At 38.8% G+C, this 22,135-nt stretch overlaps 1 protein-coding gene across 2 annotated transcripts; it reads left to right on the top strand.

The window, feature by feature from the left end:
- Positions 1-20,965, top strand: GYG2 (glycogenin 2). 2 transcript variants are annotated; one of them, XM_077173492.1, is made up of 10 exons: positions 1-235; positions 753-929; positions 6,640-6,781; positions 8,121-8,295; positions 9,529-9,691; positions 10,222-10,348; positions 11,248-11,470; positions 13,681-13,821; positions 15,529-15,639; positions 17,356-20,965. In XM_077173492.1, the coding sequence occupies exons 2-10, from the start codon at positions 923-925 to the stop codon at positions 17,515-17,517; spliced, it is 1,251 nt and encodes a 416-aa protein (XP_077029607.1). In that variant the 5' UTR covers positions 1-235; positions 753-922; the 3' UTR covers positions 17,518-20,965. The 2 variants fall into 2 exon arrangements, with proteins under 2 accessions (XP_077029607.1, XP_077029608.1); XM_077173493.1 differs by lacking the exon at positions 1-235 and adding an exon at positions 255-305.
- The last annotated feature ends 1,170 nt before the right edge of the window (positions 20,966-22,135 follow it).

Here is a 22,135-nt window from a genome sequence, read left to right on the forward strand (position 1 = left end):
AAAATATTTAGAGCCCTCTGAATAGCATGAGCTTCCTGACACTGGAAACATCTCTTTGCTTATCTGGGTGACAAGGGATCAGACTGTGAGTATCCGTAAAGGATACGATGGCCCCAGGGAGTTAGGGGCAGACCCCCTTCATTCACGGTGAATCCCGTGTATCTGAGTGACCGCATGCCGCGCTGGAATCACCGTATTCATGCTCTGAGACCTTTTTCCACGCTCCTTCATAGAGGTTGGTGTTTTCCTCTGGGCGCTGCGTGGCGGAGTCTCCCCAACCCGTGTCCCTTCCTCTCGGGAAGCGCGTGCGTGACAAGGGAGGCTTTGTCGCAGCGGCTGAGACCCGGAGGGCACCCAGGGCATCGGGGCAGGGACGGGAGGGAACTGGAGGAAGGGGAGCGAGGGTCTCTCCCATCCCGGGGAGTGGGAGTGCCGCGCCCGGAGCGGGGCCCGTGTTGGGCTGCGGAGCCGGGCCGAGCCCGTGTCGGGCTGTGGAGTCGGGCCAAGCTCCAGCCGGGCTGTGCCCGTGTCGGGCTGACCTCTGGGCTGTGCCTGTCCAGGGCGAAGTGCCGGGCAGAGCTCCGGGCCGTGCCCTCCCGGGAGCGGGGCGCTGCGGGGCACGGAGCAGGCGGCGGGAGCGGGCCCCCCTCACAGCAAAGCCGGCGCCCGGAGCGCAGCGGGGGCGGAGTGGATCGTACCAACCCCCCCGCCATGCTCTCCGCCGCTAATGCCTTTTCTCTGCTGCTGCGCAGGAGTCCCTGCGAATGTAATTCACCTGCCGGTGCCTCCAGCAGAAGGAGGCTAATCCCATTGTGCGGTTTAGCGGCCCCCCCGCCCGCAGGTGAGGCGGCAGGAGCGGTGGCCGCCGCTGTCCGGTCCGAGCCCTGCCCTGCGCAGCCCAGCCGGCCCCCGCCTGCCCAGCATGTCCGGTGAGTACCCCCGGCCCGCAGGGCCCCGCCCGGCTTGCCCTGAGCAGCTCTCGGGAACGATCGAGAGCAGCCTGGAGCCCCCGGGGCTTTGCCCTTCTCACATCCCGGTGCGGGAGAGGGTCCCTGCTGCTTTCTTATCAGCAGAGTGCTGTGCTGTAATGAGCAGCTCCAGGGGAGGATTTTAACTGTCTGGGTGATGGGGTGAAATAGGTGAACTCATTTATGTATTCTGCCTGTATGTACAGCTTGGCCTGCTTAGGTCTGTGCGTGCTGTCCTGGTGGATCCCCAGGGTGACAGGCTGGGGCTGGCTGTCCCAGTCTAGGGCAGAGTCAGAGAAACCTTTATCACCCCCCTTCTTACACAGCAGTGGTATTGGTCTGAGTCAGTTATCCTTAAAGCCATGAGGTACTAGTTTTAGGGTAATCACAGGGGGTAGCTGCAGGTGCTGTTCTGGCTCTTGAACATAATCAACTTTTTTTCTTTCTTCTCATTTTTGAGAGCAGCAGCTCCCACAGATCTTGGTTTCTTGAGCCATTTGAAGGCTGTCAGTCATGTGGACTGAATGATGCCGAGTTTGAATTCATGTATGTAGCACTTCAGCGCTGGGAAGATGCAGAAAGTGAATCTGCAAATGAAAGGATTAGAGCATTGTGATTTTGTTTGGTTGAGGTTTTATTTGTTTGTTTGTTTGTTTCAGTTTTTTGGGGTTTTTTTTTGTTTTTTGGTTTTTTTTGGTTTTTTTTTTTGTTTGTTTTTTTACTTTTTGTTTTTTGTTTTTTTTCTCTTGGTTGAAGGGAAGGTGTGGAAAGACTGGAAACATCTAACTTGATAAGTACCATAAAATTCCCTGTGCTGCCTCTGGATTGCCTAAGTAATTATGTCTAATAATTATTACCAATTATTACTAATTTTCAAACTGGTGTATTACTGTTTTGGGTGTTATGTATTATGCTTGTTTGCATCTTATGATACTGTTGCATTTGAGTTTTCGTGAGGATCATTTACCATCTGTTGAATAACAACACTGCAGAGTCTTGAAGTAGAATGCAACAGTTCTTAACTGAAAGACACATAATAAAAGCTACAAAGAACTGGAATCAAGTGGTCTTCCAACACAAGAGCAGTAATCCTGCCTACTAAAATTCAGCAGTGTTTTAATAGAAGATAAGAGAGAATCTGTTTTTGGATGAGGCAGAACTTCATTAGGCCAAGAGAAATTTTGTATACCACTGAATGTCAATTTAAATTCTGTTATAAAAAGGTCTTTGTAAAGTGTTTGTTGTTTATATTCATTAGTAACATCAGTGTTTCTACTCTTAGATCTAAGAAAGCATGGGAATTAAAACTGCCAGCTCTCATTTGTGTACTAGAGCAAGAATTGCCTCTCTGCTGGAAACGTGCATAATAATTTTTGATAGGGCTCTGACTCAGGTTATTGTCTGACACTACTTATAACAAAATACTTCTGGATTGCTTATAAGGTTGTGGGTGTCAGGAGGAGCAGAGATTTCTGTTCCAGGATATGGCTGTGCTAGGCCAGAGAAGTGAGAAGCCTACAGCCTGTGTTCTCTTTTTTGGCAATCTAACACACCTTCATGGTGCTTCTGGGGGAAGATCCACAGAGTCCTGTGCAGGAGAGGGAGTGACAGAATTGGTGTCAGGAAACGTGCTGTGATTTGGAGCTGTGTCACTCTCACCTGGGATTTGAGAGAGGTGCTGTGGCTCAGTGGGTACAGGTGGAGGCTGCAGCCTGCAGTCCTGCAGATTGTCTCTGGAGTAGAAGGGGGGAGGTGACAAGAGAGCAACAGATGGTATCAGGGAGGAATTTAGGAAAGCAGTTGTACAGTGTTGGTTAGTAGGAATGGCAGGAGGCACTGGGGACATAACCAGCCTGTTGGAAGCTTTTAGCTATTGATTTATCTGCTCTTATTTTTATGCATAAGATGACAATGTGCAACTTAGAATGTTCTTACAGAAGAATCCTAACATAGGAGTGTCTGGTCTTCTGTTGCCATTTTGCAGTGGGCAGCTTGGCAAATTTGAATTGTTACATTAGGAGTTACAGCTAGACTAAATTTATGCTTCCTCTGTCTATCAGAAAAAATAGAAAAATATTATTTAAAAGCTATGTCTAATGGATTATGAAAATAACCTCCCTACCCTACTTAAACTTGTCTTGAAGTTGGAACTTGGGTCACTCAGAGCATGCTATTATCAGTCACTCCTGAGTCTCAAAAGGGGTATCTGGTGTTTTTTAATCCTCTTTTTCTCTTTGAACATGAAAGTGAGCACCACCCTGTCTGCTTGCTCTGTTGGTATTCTAAATAAAGCTCTTTAGGTTCCCTAGAATTAGTTTCCACACCTGTCAAAGAATTTTGCCTCTGGCAGTGTCAGAGGTACTACTTCTATGAGTAAGTAGCATAAAAAGTTGGTGATCTTGGCTAAAAAAGCTGTTACAAGTTCCACCTAAGATCACCCTGACTGTAGTGGTTCACATTACTTTTGCTGTCTCTTCTGTGTAGCTGCAGAGCCGGTTGTAGAATAACTCAGCAAGTTAATTCCTTGAAGATCCTTATTTTGTTCTAAGAAAGTATTGTTAGGTAATAAAAGTGAGGAGCCACTACTGATGATAATGATTTCTTAATTTGCATCATCATGTGCTTTGTGGTAATCCAGACAAGAGAAATGAGCAGATTTATAAATTCATATGACAGGGTTTTAATGGGATTCTAAAAATACACTTTCTTTTCTCATAGTTCACTGATAGCCAGTGGTATTTTGTTAGCCATAAGGATCTCCAACTTGAAAACAAATTTACCTGAAAACTTAATACCCTGAAGAGTAGGTGTTGTCCATAAAAAATCTTATTCAGCACAAAGAAATAAGGTTATGCTTAATGTCTCCTTGACACTTAAAAAAAACAAACTAAAAACCAAACCAACAAAACAACCAAAAAAATCCCCAAAAAACCCTAAAAACCAGAAAGACCACCAAACCAAAAAACAGTTGCAATGAATTTAACTATATGCACCTCTGGCTTTCAAACTTAAAGAATTTTTGCTCTTTTAAAGTCAGTGAGTGAAACTTTGTGTACAGTAGATGTAATATATCAGCTAAATGGAAACTTTCAGGAAAACCATTTACTTCCAAACATGTATATGAAAACCTGACCCTTACTTTCAGTTATAAAAATAAACTGTTTGTTTATTAGGCTATATTCCAAAGAATTTTATAAACAAAGCAAGACAAATAACACTCCTTTCTTGAAAGCAAGGATTAGATGAAAGGAAAGGAAATGATAAAATATTTTTATATTAAGCCCCCAATGGATCCTTAATGAATTAGTGATGCCCCTGTATGATTTTAAAATCATTAGGATTTGCTTCTCTCTTAGTACCAGAAATATTTTAATGTTAAATATTTTCAGTTTGATAATCTATTCAATTATCTCTGTGATGGTTCACTGTATTAAGAAGGCTGTAACAGGTATCCTACATCTGATTCTCAAAACAGGCAGCTTCTGTTCTTTGTGAGGGATCAGCAAGAGTTTCTTAGAAGCAGCAGTTGTTTGGCAGTTTGCTTTCTTGGGGTTATGACCACACGGGGACAGGGCACAAAAGCATTTGGAGGACATGGTAATTTTCCGTACCAATTTGCTGAACCATTTAATGAGTAGTTTGTGTATTTTTCTATGTATTACTTAAGTAAAGATTCAGCTTCTGTAGCCAAAAGAATTTGCAAAAGCCATGTGAAGATTGTGTTCAGTTCTGTGGTTGTTTTTTAAAACAGTATTTTAAGATAGGAACTCCCACTCATTTCACAATTTTTTTTTATATTAACCTAACTCCCACATTCCTCTCAGGAACTGTTTTATTACCTTTCTTTGGCTGAAGATGCTTGTTGCCTAACACAAAACTGCTTTGCTTTCCTGATCTTTTGCATCTTTTCAGAGTAATTTTCTTGCTGAAGTAGTTTTCAGCGGTTTTCTGGTTTACATTGATTTTTAGGGATGCTTATATTTATTCCTTTAACCCTCTGGGAAACTGCAATAGGAGCAGTTTACTTCACATCTGTTGTTTTAAAGCAACTCCTTATTCACTGATTTCTCGAACACCTGTAACTTGCTTGAGCTGTTATTATAATGGGACATTTGAAAGTTCAATTCTTCATTTGCTTTGTCTGGAAATTGCAATTAGAAATGTTACTGGAGTTTGCTCAGCTGTGGGCTATGCAAACTATTTCAAGTTTGGTTGGATGGTTTGGGGTTTTTTTGGCCAAGTCTGACACTTACTGGGATTCTCCTGAGGTGCAGAGATGTGTGGCAGTGTCAGCAAATGTAAAGTATGTGTGCTTGAGATGGAGATGGCTGGCTGGAGATGAGTGAAAAAGGGCAAAAAGTGGGGGGGGAAGGCAGCACACCAGTGGGCCTGTGTTTCATTCTGGATTTGGGGGATGTGAAAAATAAAAATGCTTAATATCTGTTAGCTTATTGTGAACATCAGCCATACTTTACTGCATACCTTGATAATGGTTAGGGGCTAGAACTCACTCATTTTGTCAGCCTCTGGCTGAGGCAGCCATGAGATCATTTGTTGAGTTCTCTGCATCTAGCTCTGTGAGATTCTTTCCTGGTGTTTCTCACAGGCCCTGGAAACTGTATGACAGGTTGTTTATGTTAGTATTGTTTGGTTGTTTTAATTTATTTAATGCAATTGCCTGTCCCTTAAGATGATGGTGGTTCTAAACAAGTATTTCAACACAAGTGTTTATTGAAGTTTCAGTCGAGCTCAGTGGAATTCCCTTCATCTCTGTGACCTGCTCATCTTGTTCTGGTTAATTTTGCAGCCTAGAGTGTATCATCCTTCTGCTCCAAGGAGGTTGTTCACCTTGCTGAGTTATAGGTCCTCCCCAGAAGAGCTCTGACAGTGGTGGTAATATCATGGGGCACAGCTGCAGAAGCAGCCCCTTATGATCCTGCCATGGGTGTGGTGTCTTTACAAAATACATTTTCTCCTGTTATGTAGGAGTGTAGGTTGCTCTCTTTTTTATTGTAACTTGTTTCCTCATGTGTTTCCTGACAATAAGGAACACTCCTAAATTCCCTGGAGTTACTTGAGGTAGGGATTCTCAGCTCCTGGGAGGTGTACTGATCTTGATAGGAAATTCTCTGCACTTGTTCAGTCAGCACCAGGTACCCCAGCACAAAGAAGGCAGAGCAAAAATAAGATTGGTTGATTCAATGGCATTATGGAAAGAACATTTCTGGCTAATACTCAGCATCTTGTTCTTTTCCTTAGCTTTTGGCACTGTATAAACAAGAACATTTTCCTTATTGGTTGTATTATACTATGTTTGTTAAATATAAAATCTAAATATGTACAGATCAGCTTTTTTGATTGACATTGTGTTTTGGCAGTAAGACCTAGGGAATTATCTATTTAAGGCTAGTGCAAAAAATTTATACCTGCTATTGTGTAAATCAGGCAAACAAAAATAATAAAAATCAGAAACATACATTCTGCACTCACATTCACTGGGTTTTCTATTCAATTGTGACTTTTGGGGGGAGTCTCATCACAGGAATGGTTGTTATAATCACAGTGTGGTTGTTATAAGCCACAGACTGTTGTTTATGTGGAAGAGGAGGGAGCAAGCTAAAAGAGCTTACATTAAAGTTGTAAAGTGACTCTTCTGAGTACTTTTTTGCAGTAACAGATCAAGCCTTTGTGACCCTTGCTACTGATGATGTGTACTGTCAAGGCGCTCTTGTTCTTGGACAGTCGTTGAGGAATCATAGGACATCCAGAAAACTGGCAGTTCTAATTACTCCAGAGGTTTCCAGTGGGATGAGGTAAGTATTAATGAGCATTTGGAGATTTAAAGAGTGCAAGAATAAGCAACAGCATTGCAATTTTTGTTGTGATTCTACAGGCACTGCAGAACAGCATTTACAGAAATCTTATTAAATCTGAACTCAAGCCCTGTTATTTGGAGGACTGTGATACTTGTTAAAAGACATGCCATGCTATAGCAACTTAAACTCTTAGTTCTGCTATGTCTTAGGAAGTGTGCAAGCTCCTGTTTTCTGTATGCTATGTGAATGTATTTGCAATGCATCTGGCTCAAGAAATAAATTTTCATATTTTTGCTATGACTGGATGCACAAAAATCTGTTTTCACAGACTTTTGAAGTATGGACCTTGTCAGACCACTGTAACCTTCCTGAGGGAATACTGTATCCATTTGATGCATGGGTGAATACTAAGTCTGTAATTCTTTTCATGTCCATTGAGTGGGAAGAAAAGAGTTTATATTATGTATTTTAAATCAAGGATAACATTAAAAAAAAAAAAAAGAAGAAAGCAGATCACTGAAATAAACTTCTAATAATCTGTTCATTTAGTTCTTTGCCAGTTAGTTCCTGTTCCTTGAAGATCAATCAGGCAAAAGCAAATGATCCTGAAACTTAGATTTTGAACAGAACAGGTTTTCTTTTTCTGTGTTTGTGAGACATTGACAATGTTTCTTTGATTATAATAGCATAGTGTAAGTAAATTAACTGTGTTTTAAATACTTTTTTTCTTGCTCCTTGAAAGAAAATTAGCTACTTTGGTGTTACCTATAGAATTCCCATAAAATACATGCATAGAAAAATAAAATGTTTAGCCTAAAGTCTCATTTGAGATGCTACATAATAGTGAGGAACTATATATGGTGAGCAAGTACACCTTATAAAAGGTGCAGTTTTGAAGCAGTGTTTACTTGGTCACAGTAGGTACAAATGAGTGTGCTGGCATGTCTCATCTTGTAAAATGCAGAGGGAACACGGTATGGTGCTGTTCTTTGGAATCAGTTGTGCAGGATGAAAGCTGCTTTAATTTCTGTTGGTGTTTCCATAGGAAATAAGTGACTAGAATAAGGATTGTTTTTTCCTTCAAACAGCAGCTCTCACTTTTGAGATGTGCTGGCCCCCATAGTGGAGAAGACAATGTTTTATGGCCTGATAGCTGCCTCTTCAGTATGCTTTTTCCAAAGACTTTTCACTTCTGACTTCTTATATAAGCAATCAATCTAGCTTTGGTTATTGTCATAATTAATGTCATGCTGTGTGTCACTGTTGTCATGCCTGAAGTGAACTCTGATGAACTTGTCTAAATCCCCTTCTTTCTCTCCACTGCTGTCTCTGGTAGGTCAGTCCTCAGCAGCGTATTTGATGAGGTGATCGAGGTGGGTGTGCTTGACAGCGCTGACTCAGTCCATTTGGCTCTGATGCAGAGGCCAGAACTGGGTGTAACCTTCACTAAGCTTCATTGTTGGACTCTTACTCATTACAGCAAATGTGTCTTCATGGATGCAGACACTTTGGTGAGTGGAGAGGGAGCCATGGAAACATTTGTGTCTGTCTCTGACTGTGGGATGCTTCCTTGCCAGGCAGCCTTCAGGCCTGTGAAGTGACCAGATTTGCTGGCGGTCACAAGGTCGCAGGAGCTCCATCCTGGCACATTTTAGCAATTCTCACAGTTGTGCTGGCTGCATAAAAATAAATTCACTTTGGAGAGTAGCACTGTCCTCAAAAGAGATCACAAGCTCTATGTACTCAGTCTTCTGACAGAAGTTTAAAATAGATCTCTCTCACATATTTTTGTTTGGAACTATTCTGTCAGGAAGGTAGTTTTAAAATAAGGATTAAAAAAAAAAAGAAATTCCAGACATTTTTTTTTTTAAATTTTTTAGATGTATGGAGATAAAAATGTTCATAAGTTTGGTGAGGACAATCATTTCAGCCTTCCCTTGTGCTTCTGAAAGACTGGGATACATTTTAATTTAGTAGGATTGTATTTGAATTAGAAACCAAATTAAGTTATTCTTCTTGAGGAGGAAGGCTTATGATTTCTTGCTTTACACTAATGTTACAGGAGGAAGGCAAATTCTTGTCCTTTTTAAAAATTCAATTAAGTAATTTTATTTGTAAAAAAATTTCTCCTGTTTTTCACAGTGGCTGTGAAAGGTGGAGGTCCTGACTTTCACTGACTGCACAGCTGTCTTTCCACAAACTTTATCTCTGCTTTAACCCGACTGCTTTTCCCACTTCCTTGTGAAGCTTAAAAGAAAACGGAAAAGCAAATCTCTGAACTTAAGTTGTATCAGAAAACTGGCAGCAAGTGACAGTTTTTCTACTACCGTTTAGTCAGTCTGTTGCTTACTAAAATGATTTAGATTCCCAATTTTCATTCAGTTCTGTTGTAGTTATCAAAAATAATGGACCATGGAAAGGTGAGTTAAGAAAGTAGGAAATTGTGTGTTTTCTTGGTATCATATTTAAAGAGACTTTGGATGTTCTCCCAGCTTCATGAAATAATTTCACGTGCTTTGCATTTTATCAGAGAAATCATGGAGAATCACAATTAATGTTGCCTTATTATATCAAAAAGAGAGGTTCTGATCTCTAGCATATTTTACAATGGCACTGCTTTTATGCTCTGCAAGCCATGTACTTGGCCAAACTTTCAATTTACTCCATTGGTACTAATTTGACAATTCTTGCTCTAGACAAACATTTACTCTAGCATCTTTTTCTCTTTTCCTACTTTCCATAAGGTACTTTGCAACGTTGATGAGTTGTTTGATCGAGAAGAGTTTTCTGCAGCTCCTGATTCTGGCTGGCCTGACTGCTTCAATAGTGGTGTGTTTGTGTTCCAGCCCTCCCTGAAGACTTACAACCTGCTGCTCCAGTTTGCTGCTGAGCACGGCAGCTTTGATGGTAAGGGGCAAGGCGTAAGGAATGAAATGCCTGACAGTTTCCATGCTATCAGGCAGAATAGAGGAAGGCAGGAGTTCTCTGGGCTCTATGTAAGAATTCAAGGTGCAGAACTCTGCTTCTTAGACTGTATTTAAGACCTGCTGACTTACTCTGGACTTTGCTTCCCAGAAAAGGGCACTGAAGGGACATTGTGTCTGAGTCTTGCTAGGTTAATTTTGCTGTCTGGCTTAGGAGAGAGAAACACACCTGATCTTCAGTCTTTTGCTCTGAGGGAGACCAAACACTACTCCTTTCTTCTTATATTACAATAGGACTTCATTTACACTGAGCTTGCAGTGGAGTGAATCAGGTATTATTCACTTGTACATGCTCACATGGCCATATTTTCAAGTCCAAGTTGGGAGTCCCATGAGCACACCCATCTCAGTCCCCAGTCTCACTCCCATCCAAATTTTGATACAAATTTCAGTGTACGCATGTTATGGTAATACATGTTACCGTAAATGTAATAAATGTTATGTATTCTTCAGGAGGTGATCAAGGCTTGTTGAACAGCTTCTTCAGCAACTGGGCAACAGCAGATATTGGCAAACACTTGCCTTTCCTCTATAACTTGAGCAGCAGCTCTGTATACACCTATGTTCCTGCTTTCAATCAGTAAGTAACAACACTTCTGTAAACCTCTGTAGTTTGTTAAAGAACATCCCTTTGTAAGAGAGACTAATAATGGCATATTCTGTTAATTATAAATTACAGTATCACAAATGATCTTATGTAGAAACCATGCAAGAGAAGCTTAAATTTAATGTGAATGTCTGGACACAGAGAGAGTCCCAGAGTTGGCTACACTTTCTTTTATGTTCTTTCAAAGAAGCTTCTTTCATTTTGACAAAATGTAATTACTTTGGCATTAGGTTCTGACAAGTTTTCTTTTAAGCTCGTTCCTTTGTTCTTAAGTAATTTCTTAGAGAAGCAATTGGCATTGCTTGAATTTTTTGAGCCATTCCTTAGTTCCTTAGTTCTATGAAATGAAATTTGTGCTACTAATTATATGATTCCAGACAATGCAATTGAGAATCTTATCTGGTAAAAGGCAAGTTAGATTTAGGGTGTCATGAATTTCTGTTCCAGTTGCACAATACACTCTTATTGGAAGATGAACTTAGGCTAGTGTATTTATTAGTAATTTTTAATATGGGATCAGTAATACCCAATTTTGGTGATTAAATATTTGGAGTAATATGTATCTTTTTGTGACTAGAGCATTAAGGAAGACTGGAAATAGTACTGCATGAGACTGTCAGTTTCCTTCATGAACTTTTCTACTAGAATTAGCAGCTGGAAGCAAATGGCAATGTAACTTTTTGTTTTCTGTATTTTAAACAAGATTAATTAAACCAGGAAGATAGAAACAAAATATTAACACATATAATCTCAAATGTGTTGCTGTTGCAAAATGTTAAATTACCTCACCTGTCAGTAAGCATGTTTCTTCTAGGAGTTAATATAAGCTAAGAAATATTTTAGGTAAAGACCTGTATATTTGATCTCTACAGTTTTGGTAGAGATGCCAAAGTTGTTCATTTCTTGGGAGCAACAAAGCCCTGGAACTACAAATACAACCTTCAAACAAAGAGAGTTATGCAGGATGGTACCACATCTGGATCTTCTCATCAGCTGTCATTCCTTGCCCTCTGGTGGAATATATACAGTGCCAGTATATTGCCTTTGTTGGAAAAACTTCAAAAGATGGAAGAATCAGAATCTGAGGAATGCAAGGTAACTGATAAGGAGTTAGTGGGAATATGTTGGAATTTAAACCACAAATTCTGAAAATTGGTAGAGGAAGAAATTATATGATGTGTTGGGCTGATTCTGGCTGAATTCCAAGTGCCCACCCAAGCCACTCTATCACTCTGCTCCTAAGATGGACAGGGGAGGGGAGAGAAAATGTAAGGAAAGACTCATGAGTCTGGATAAGGACAGGGAGAGATCTCTCACCAGGTATCATCAAAGGTGAAACAGGCTGAACTTCAGGAAATTAATTAAATTTATTACCAATCAAGTCAGAGTAAGGAGAAATAACCCCAAATGTGGAACACCTACTGCCATCCCTCACTTCTTCCTGGATTCAACTTTACTCCCTGTTTTCTCTGACTTCCCCCCACCAATGGCACACGGGGATGGGGAATGAGGACTGTGGTCAGTTCATTTCATGTTATCTCTGCTGCTCCTTCCACCTCAGGGATTCCTCACACTCCTTCCCTGCTCCAGCTGTGGAGTCCCTTTCATGGGAGACAGTCCTCCATGGACTTTTCCAACATGAATCCATCCCATGAGCTGTGAGATGCAGTCCCTCAGAGACTGCCTGTCCCAGTGTGGGTCACCATGGGGTCACAAGTCCTGCCAGCAAACCTACTCCACGGCAGGCTCCTCTCTTCATAGGTCCAGTGGTGCTGCCAGGAGCCTGCTCCATCATGGGCTTTCCATGGGGTCACAGCCTCCTTCAGACATCCACTTGCTGTGGTGTGGGTTCCACCGTGGGGTGCAGGTGGATCTATGCTCCACCAGGGACCTCCATGGGCTGCAGAAGGACACCCTGATGCAGCATGGGATGCAGGGTTATCTCTGCTCTGGCACCTGGAGCACCTCCTCACCTTAATTCTTCAGTGACCCTAGTGCATGCAGGGTTGTAGCTCACACATATTCTCACTCCTCTGTCTGCAGTTGTCCAGTTGCAAGGAAACTCCTTCCTCCTCCTTCTTAAGTCTTATCCCAAAGGCACTACCACCATCACTGATGGGCTTTTTGGAGCCAGCTGTCATTGGCTCCACTGGGTTTGGGGGAAGCTTCTAGCAGCTTCTTACAGAAGCTACTCCTGGAATCACCCTGCTACCAAAACCTTGCTGTGTAATCCCAATATGTGTGGGAAAACTTACTATCTGTTGGGTTGGTAGTAGAAGTGACCAAAGTAGCCATTTAAGAAGGATTTCTTGTATTATCTGCTTTCCCAGGATATCCTGCAGCCATCTTCTTAATTGATAAAGTTTTTATGGTAATGTATGTGCAGAATATGATACAAATTAGCCAGAGAAGAGATAACCTGGCCCATGAAACAGACTTCTGTTTTTCTTGTAGCTAAATTGATACAGACCATATAACTAGGTCTTGATCTGTAATAAAATGTACCTTTTCAGTACTACATTATAACTTGTTTCATGAGGTCATAACAAATAAATCAGGTTTGCAAAAGCAGTGTTAATTGCATTTAAGATGATATGTACGGTACTTCTATGTCATCAAACATTTATTGATCTCTTTATCCTTTTTTTTTTCCCAAAGAATATGCAGCAGTATGCTTTTCATGAATAGAATAAAAATAATCTGTTTATAAATAGATGATTTCTTAGAAACCAGTAGCATAAAGAAATGTGTAGAAGTACAATTTTTAATTTTGTATCCAGACATTACAAATTAGATCCCATTTATGCATATGTAAATATTTTCTTAATGCCTTATAATATTAAATTATTAACATAATTGAACTAATTGCATAATCCCCTTAAGATCAGTTGAATATTTACCATCAAAGCCCCAGAGAATAATTTGGTTTGTTAACCTCATGACAAATTGGAAAGCAGAGGAAGGAGTGGTTAGTTTTTGATCTTATACTTTAAGATGCATGCTTTAATTTTTAAGGCACTGCGTATTAAAAAAATATTTCCACTATGGTAAATGAAGGTGGAAATACCTGTTAGATTTACCTCATGATGCTGGTGTGCTCATGAATGCAAAAAACAAAAACCTAAACTGCAGCATGCTCTAAATCTAGGACCATATACTTTTTTTGCATTTATTTACTTTTTTTACATTTATTAAGTTATTCCTTTAATGATGAGAACCCTCTAAGGAAGTGCAACTCTTGTAAATAAGTTATTCCCATCCTGAAAAGTTGTATTTCGGTGGTAAGATGTTCTTGTTTTCATTAGCACGCTTTCAATGGAGTTGAAGTTACCCTGAAGAAGGTCAGTCCTTATGTGGCCAGTTCTCTACAAAAGCCTGAGCTCCCGGAGCAGACAAGTGAAGTAAATCCCACAGCATACTCACCCGAGGAACTCGCCTTCAAAGCTGTGAGTGTGTTGTTTGTTATTATTATATGCAGAAACAAAGTCAAATTATATACTAAAAGGAGATGCTTTCTGATTTGGAATATCATATCTTCAATTTGGCTGTAGCTATTGAATTTTCTCACTAGCATTAAAAATAATCTAAGCCTATTTATTTTCTTTAATCTTTAGTTATGCGTGTATGATGTGTCTGGAAGTTGAAAGAGTTTGCTTTGCATTTTAGGAAGAGGTTGTTTATTCAAAGTTGTTAAGTACATAATTAAATGTAATATAAAAAAAATCTGCTACCAAAGTAATATTTTGAATATTAATGCTTTTGTGAATCAATATATTTAAAACTAGAATCCTTTCTATCATTCTTCTGTAGAAAGTTTTTTCCCACAAGTGTTGGGCCAGAAAACTGTTTCTCAAATTTCTGTGACTTGAGCAACAAGGAGAGCCTTGAAAAAATCCACTAATGAATATTGCAGTCTTTCTGCGTCTTTTGTCACATTTCTTGTATTTGTGTGTTTCTGTTGCACTGAATCTCCTTATTTGATGCAGGAATTAAGTTGGACATAGTAAGCACAATGCCTCTGCAGGTGTAAGTCATTACATATTGCGTGATATACCGTATTACCCCATGGTACAACTGGGAGAAAATAAAAATTAGTGTTCTAATGTCATCTGCATTGTAATTTGTGAACTCCACTCTAGAATGATGAAGACAACTTCCAAGATGTTCTTCCCTTCATTTCTTTAGCCTGTAGTTACTCTATAAAGTAAAACTGTAATTTTCCTTTCCCATTCGCCCTCGTCCTCCCCTTCTTCCCTTTCCCCTCCGAGTGTGAAGGAGCTGAAGGAAAATCGCAAACCTTACGGTTCCATAACTTAAGAATAATTTATTTGCAAAGGATGTATTTTCTTGTGTGCCTTATGCATTTGATTTCATTGGAAAGGCTCAAACTAAATAGGGACACGTTATCAAGATGTTTGTTTGGGGTAAAAAAATCATAATTTTTACCTAAAGCAGTTTCATTAAAATTTAAATTTCTGTTGGTATTTTGATTACTAGGATTAGCTTATCAGAAGACCATATTAATTGCAAAGTAATAGCTTGGTTCCCTTCTTACTTAAGAATACCATCATTCCACTTTTTGTTGCCCAGCTTCAATATACTTGTGAAATTGTTTTAGGGGAAAAGACTTTAGAATGGGATCTGTCTACTCATTTATGTTTTGCTATTTGTCAAAAGCAAATATTTGGGACAATATTTTTTCGGCAATCTATTTTACCTCTGTTTTGAAATACTTTGTTCTGTTATTTCATACATATAAAAAGTTTATGTGAGAGCAAGCTATAATCCTGAAATGAGATTTTTCTTGTTGAAGTTTGGCCTCATGAATGGTAAGCTTGTTTCCCAGGCTGTATGTGTAGTCACTGAAAAATGACAGCCACTTTGAACCTGTTTTAGGATGAGATGAGCTGCCCTCTGGAGGTACTTTCCTAGATGGATTGTAGTAGGAACTTTGATTCAATGCCATTTTTGATACTAAAGCTGGGTGACATGAATTTTTTCCTTGGTGATAATGTGCTTCTTTGCTTTCCTCCCATCCATTGCTTTACCCTCCCCCAAGACTGAAAGTAGTTGTATTGTATTGTACAAATTCTTGTGAAAAGGAAATTGTGAGAATATATTCCCCTAATAAAACCTCACTGGCTGTATTTTAGCAACCTGTACATGAAGTCGAACCAAGAGATTCTAACATCTGTCCCTCTGAGCCTGACAGACCTTCAGAACAACCTGCATTGCAACCTGCACTTCAGGAAACCTCAGAAATGGTACATGTAGCTTTGTGCATTCAACATCTATTGATAACTGCATGTGCATCTTTGCTGCCAACATAATTTTAGGAAAGCTCAACTAATTACAATGCAATGTGCAAATAAATTCCTTAATCTTTTAGCCCTGTTATTCCTTAACTGTTTCCAATACTGTGTTGTGATCCCTTTCTAGTTCTCTTTTCAAAGCTTTGAGGTTTAAATGTGTATTTTCCTGTGCTAACCCCTGAGTAATCAATGCATGGTGTTAATTTTAGTTCTCCAATACTAACACAAGCAAAGCTGTGGGTATTTTGTGTTAGTTAGTTCTTTTATATTTTCTTTTGTTGTGGGTTTTTTACCTGCTGAAGTGATGTTTCCAAGCAAGTGGAAAGGGAATGTGCAGGAGCCTGAGTGACCAGGCTTTCCTTTGTGGACTTGCACTGCATTTATGGACACTTGTACATGTGGGCAGTGTGACAACAGAGGCAGACTTGGTGTGGATGGGGTTGACAAGGTGTCAAGGATTTGTAAGGTTCACCACACAGCTGTTTTCCCAATCAGGGTTTTGGTGCAATTGTGAAGCACTGTAGTGAAATACTTAAAGACTGAGAAACAAAAGCAGCCAGGAGTGTTTGGGCCCTAGGTAAAATTCTTAATTTCTAAAAACATTATGATTCTGGTCATCTTCTTAAGGGCTTCCACAGCTGTTTATAAAACTTGCCAATGATAAAGTAATCTTGACACCTTACTGCATGTTGGTTGTGTGAAATACCTTACCTTGCCTTCCACAAGTCCTATGCTTTATCTGCCCCAGACTGGCAGATGCAATGGATATTCCAGGGCATTTAGGCAGTTTAAGACATTGATTCCTGCCCATTAAATTCTATTTTGAAACATTTTTACCTTGAATTTGTGAATACTTCTCTAGAAAGCCGTTCTTCTTGATTTCAGTTTTGTTTACAACATGAGATGGGTTGTTTTCCTGTGACCCTCTTTGAGTACTACTGAAAGAAGGTTTTTAGTGGCTGCCTTGATTGGTTCTTGTTATATTTCATCTTTATTACAGGTTATAATTGTTGGGATGCTGCTTTTTTGCTGGCATTGTTCAGTTGGGGACACAGTTTTCCTTTTACATGGTAGAAATTATCACTAATAATATGTTTTGCATTTCTGAACCTATGATGACTTGACTTTGAACCAGCATTTACAATTTTGGAGTGTCATTCAAAATGAACTAGCTGTTGGTATAATGAATAGTATCCATATTTTGAATTAATTTATTAAACAATGTGCCTCACATCTGCTAAATAATACTGATTTCACTGGAGTTCAAATAAAACTAATTACCAAAAATTCTAGAAATGTATGTTCACATGGAAGCTTGTTGGAGACAAGATTTGAACAGATAAATTATAAATTCTTCCTTGTAGCAGATATTCTATTCTAACCAGGCAGTATTTGTAATATTGTCATTGTATTGTTGCCAAGTATGCCAAGATCTGAGTTAAGATCAGTAAAATAAATGTTTGGTATGTTCAAAGATGCCATAAAAAGTAGTAAAACCATAGGAAAATGAGGTCACATTATCAAAACAGGAGTGAACATTTGAATATTGTTTATTTCATTGTTTTAACTGGGAGTATACAGCAGAAGTTTACCATTTAAGGTTTAGCATCACAGTATTGAAATAAGAAAAACCAGATGACTGTTTTCCCACTCTTCTTCTTTCCACAGAATGAGGTTGCACATTTTGTTTCAGAGCTGTCTATTCACTTCAAACCAGCAAAACCAACTCCAGAAGATGAACGGAGAAAGTGGGAGGAAGGGCGCATGGACTACATGGGGAAAGATGCTTTTGAACATATCAAAAAGAAGTTGGATGCATTTTTACACTAAGACAGGGTGTACTGTTATGCTCATAATGATAGATTTCTTTATAAATGCAATTATTGAATACTTGGCTGTCTTAACCAGTTTAGGTGACGCCAGTTAGAGGTGATTATTGATCCTCATACATTTTTGGGGGACCTTAACAGATACAGAATCTTGGTTTTTAACTGATAAATGTGCCTCAACTTTGTTGTTATATGTGTCTCATCTTCATTGTTCTTACACAGTGCCTTCTAAAGAATAATGAATGGTACCTTCTGAGTATAAACTCTCATGTATTTATCACTCTTCCCTGATGCACCCCATCTGCAGAAACAGTCATGTGTAGGAAACACGTTGGAAGTTGAGATTGTTTTGGAAATTGAACTTCTCCCAAACTGAGATCACTCCCAAAGTACATTCAGAAGTTGCTATAAAGTATCTAAATAAAAAGAACTTATTCTTGAAATCAAATTAACACCTTCAAGGGTGACCATGATGTAGATTTCAATATGAGAAGGAAGGGATGAAATCCCGACCTCCTAGGAGTCTGCAACAAAACTTTTTAATTTAAACACATTTAGGATTAGAGGAACTTCAGACTTCATCTTAAATCACTAGTGGATGCTCTACCCAGTTATAGGCAGCTGCTTAGGTCCATACCTAGTGTGAGGAAGCATGGTTTGAAACTCTTTAGGACAGATTGATAATGTATGTTAACCTTTTATATTGTTGCCATAGGATACTGATGCTTTTTTAAATATTGTAAGCTTTAGTTGCATATTCTGAGTTGTGTGGTCAGAAGAAGAAATACTGACAGCATGGTGTAAACCTTCTGGTGCTTTTTATAAATTTGTTTACAGTACTTCAAACTGCAGCTGATAAAGGCCCTCTTTGACTTAGCATTGTTGCCCCATACTGCAGGCAATTTGAGTGCAACTGAAAACAAGATTGGCACTCATTTTAGTAAACAGGCCCTTTGAAGATCTTTTAACAATAGCTGTGTGTGGGAACCAATAAATCTCTGAATTCCAAATTCCAGGAAAGAAAACTACTGATGAGACTGCATTATATTAAGGACACTTACGGGAGAGTGTTTTGTGTATTTGTGTACTCAAGTTTGACTTATCTCAGTGAGTTTACTTTAACAAACAAGTAAAATTTTTTTTCAAAGCAAAAAACTTTTTAAAAAGAGTCTTAACATTTATGCTAACATAATAATAGACTTGACAGTTGTTTGTTACCTCACTCAATATTGGAATAAGACTTCTGCAGTGATGTTGCAGGGCTTGCAAAGTTTTGGTCTAAATACATCACAAATTTTGGCAGAGAGATACCTAATGAAATTTCTTGGGAATTCTGTCTAAAAGCTATGATGTACCATTATGCATAGGTGCTAGCAGGAAAAATGGATAGCAGGATAGGAGGGAAGAAGAAAATTTTGTTTCTTTTTCCTCCCATCAAAAAGGATGAGAGGGTAGGGCAAGGAATAAATGCACAAATCAGGAAAAGAATGAAAGAGTCAAAAGGTCCCTTAAAAGAAGAAAGAAAAATCTTTGAGTATCTTTGAATTACTTCCTAATATTCACATTAGTGAATTTTCTTTCATTTTTGTAGGATATTTCTGATTTTACCTAGTTCTCATTTATCCTTAAACTCTTAAATGGGAATACCACTGGTGTGTCTGTTGAACACAAGCTTCTAGATCCAGTTAGGTGTTTAGGGGCAGCAGAGAAATTGAGAACAATTCTCCCTCTGCCTAACCCTGGCACCCTCTCTATCCTGTGTTTCTGGGTAGGTGACCCTCACAGTTTAACACAGGTGGGTGTGTTCTACCTCTTGGTGCTGTGGCCCAGTGCAGCAGCTGCAGTGTGCCCTTACTCATGTGGCATTTGGTTATCCCTGTTTCTTAGACATCCTTATGCACTTCTGAGAAAGTCCTCTGTTTTATGAACATTGCTGCTAATTGCTCCTAACAGCTTTTGAAAAGTATGTAAAGCTGTGGCCAGCAATGTGAACTCATGCTTCATGCAGCTGAATATTTTATATTAACTACTAGATCTTATTTGGTACATTGATTAGATCATGGAAGAAAAATTACTGATGTGAAATCAGTAACTGAAAAGTTTTAAAAATAGGCATAAGAATTTAGTCAAATGTGTCATTGAGTACATTTCAAACTGTTAATATGTACAATGGTACTCTGTGTGGCTTATACAATGTTTTGCAAAGAATTGTAGTACAATAATGTAATGGAAATAAAAGAAATGGAAAAGACATATGAAGTCATGTGCTTAACAGACAATGAAGAGCTATAGGTTGTTTACATGATGCCAGGGAATATTAATTGTGAATAACTAGTTACTTTAATTTATTTTTTAATTTTATTGAATTGCTTTTGAGACATTAGCATTACCTGCTGAGCAGAATTAAAAGTTGACAGTAATAATTACTTCTAAAGACGTACATAATTGTAATGTTTAGAATCTCTTGAGTTAGCAAACAGTAGTTGGTTTATTGTATTTCATGGAAAAGTATAGCTGTTAAGAGCCCTGTCCTAATTTTTGTGTCCTGTCTTCACACACGAAAAATTGAACTATTTACTGGTAATGTAGTGTTGCAATGGCTTCTAGCACACCACTGTTGCCACCAGGGTGTGAAAAGGGAGAATTTTGTATGTGAATCCAGTTCTGTGCTTCAGGCAGCATTCTGGGCTTTTATGGCCATCAGTTCTGAGCTCCTGGGTCACAGGCAGGTCTCAGGGGTGTTATGGGCTGCATGTGCCCATGAACCACAGTGCTGAGCTTTGCTAAGTCAAAATGTGTCTTGAGAAATAAAAACCTACCAAGCTGCACCTGGATTTTTTTTTCCACATTAAAGTGTGGTATAGCCTCAAATATTTTGAGGGTAAAGAAAGTTAAGTGTAAGCTTTTTGGTGGCACTATTCATCTTTGAACAAGGCTAGACTGTGACTTACAGTTGTGGAGTAGGCTTTGTATTTAGAGAGGACAACTTGTGTTTAAAACAAAACATGCTAATTCTTCTGTCATGTGCCTGGAGGTATTCACAGCTTTTATTTTCCATACAACAATTTTATTGGGTGCTCTTCATGTATAAGAAGGAGATAGTGTGGGTGTGCCACAAGGAAAATTCTTGAAAATTTTAGACGTGTGGGTTAATGAACTTTTCTTGCCTACAGGAAAAGGAGATTGGTTTTCTTTAAATATCATTTTATTTACTGTCTAGTGTTTTGTGAGGACATTTCCATCTGGGTTGTTCTTGGGAAATAAGTTTTCTTTGTCTCTCTATCTCAGTCAGCTCACAGCCATGGTTGTTCTAAAGCTGGTACTTGAAAAAATGCTTTGTTTTGTTTGGTTTTCTTCACCTTGATTTTTCTATCCATGATTGGGAGGCTGGGTTAGTAGCAGGTGCTCGGGACTTTTGTGTGCTCCTATAAACAGCTCGATTCTCACTAGTAAGTCTGCAGTCTGTCTATTTATTTCTTAATGGATCTGATAATTCTTTTGCTTTCCTAATCTAAACTGTTTTGATTCCCATGACTTTGAACATAACATTAAATGGACCTGTTTTCTTAATTCATATCTCATTAATTCAAATCTCACATTCCAGTTCCCCCCCAGGTTTTTTTTTATTATTTTGGGATTTTATTTCTGTGGTATGAACTTTTGTTGGTTTGGGGTTTTTGGTTTGTTTGGTTGCTTTTTTATCAACCCAATAAATGAGATTAAATGCATAGTAGTAAATTTTTAAATAGCCTCCAAAAATACGTGTCAGTTAAGACTGCTCACTGAAGTAGTCTGCATTGTCAGCATATTGGTTGCAAAATGTTTCAGCTCAAATTCTGTTCATGCTAAGATGAGTGGCTCATAAATAGTTTATTTTGTGCTAAAAATTAAAAGCTGTGACACTCAAGTTATATTTTACATTCTCGTATAAACTTTCATTTTGTAATAACATCATGCCATAATTATAGCAAAGGTAGCTAAAAAAAATACAGTGATAATAATTGACTTAAACTTATAAATAATAATTGCTAGAAAACTGAGAGTTATATTAATAAAGGGGAAAAAATACAGTTGCCAGAATTTTTTTCTTGAATTTTACTCTGTTGTGAGAAGCCTTTCAACTTCAACAAACTGGAGGTATAAAAACCCTAAAATTCCAAGACAGCCAGTCTCTTAGTTGTGGTTATTTTAATACTTTTCAGGATGGCATAACATTTAACTGCCTTGGAGAAGTGTTTGTTCTATTTTATGGCACTGTGCATCATTCTGAACAATGACAAATACATAAACCAGATAATTTGTTTATTTTAGAGCAATAAGATTTTCAGAGCCTTCTCACAGGATTAAGTACTTGGAACAGAACTAATTGCATGTCATGGATGGGTACCTGTTTTGTTTAGTTTAGAGGCTTTTTTTTTCTTTTCAATCCTCCATAAATTCTTTCTGTTTCCAAACCTTTTACTTACAGCTTTTATAGAAATGGCAGAGCAGAAGCCAGGGTTGTTTGGATCCTCTACTAATCCCATTTATCTCAACATGGAGAGTTGCCATTTCTAGTCTGGCATTCAAAAAATCTTAGTTATGTTGTAGTAGGGTAATTAATGAGAAACAAGATTTTG

This window comes from Agelaius phoeniceus, chromosome 2 (genome assembly GCF_051311805.1).
Source record: "Agelaius phoeniceus isolate bAgePho1 chromosome 2, bAgePho1.hap1, whole genome shotgun sequence".
NCBI classification, from domain to species: domain Eukaryota; kingdom Metazoa; phylum Chordata; class Aves; order Passeriformes; family Icteridae; genus Agelaius; species Agelaius phoeniceus.

What these genes read in the sequence shown, in the direction of transcription:
- GYG2 (XM_077173492.1), top strand. An exon ending in TCATGGATGCAGACACTTTG is followed by an intron (nt 8,296 to 9,528) that starts GTGAGTGGAGAG and finishes ACTTTCCATAAG; the next exon opens with GTACTTTGCAACGTTGATGA. An exon ending in TATGTTCCTGCTTTCAATCA is followed by an intron (nt 10,349 to 11,247) that starts GTAAGTAACAAC and finishes TGATCTCTACAG; the next exon opens with TTTTGGTAGAGATGCCAAAG.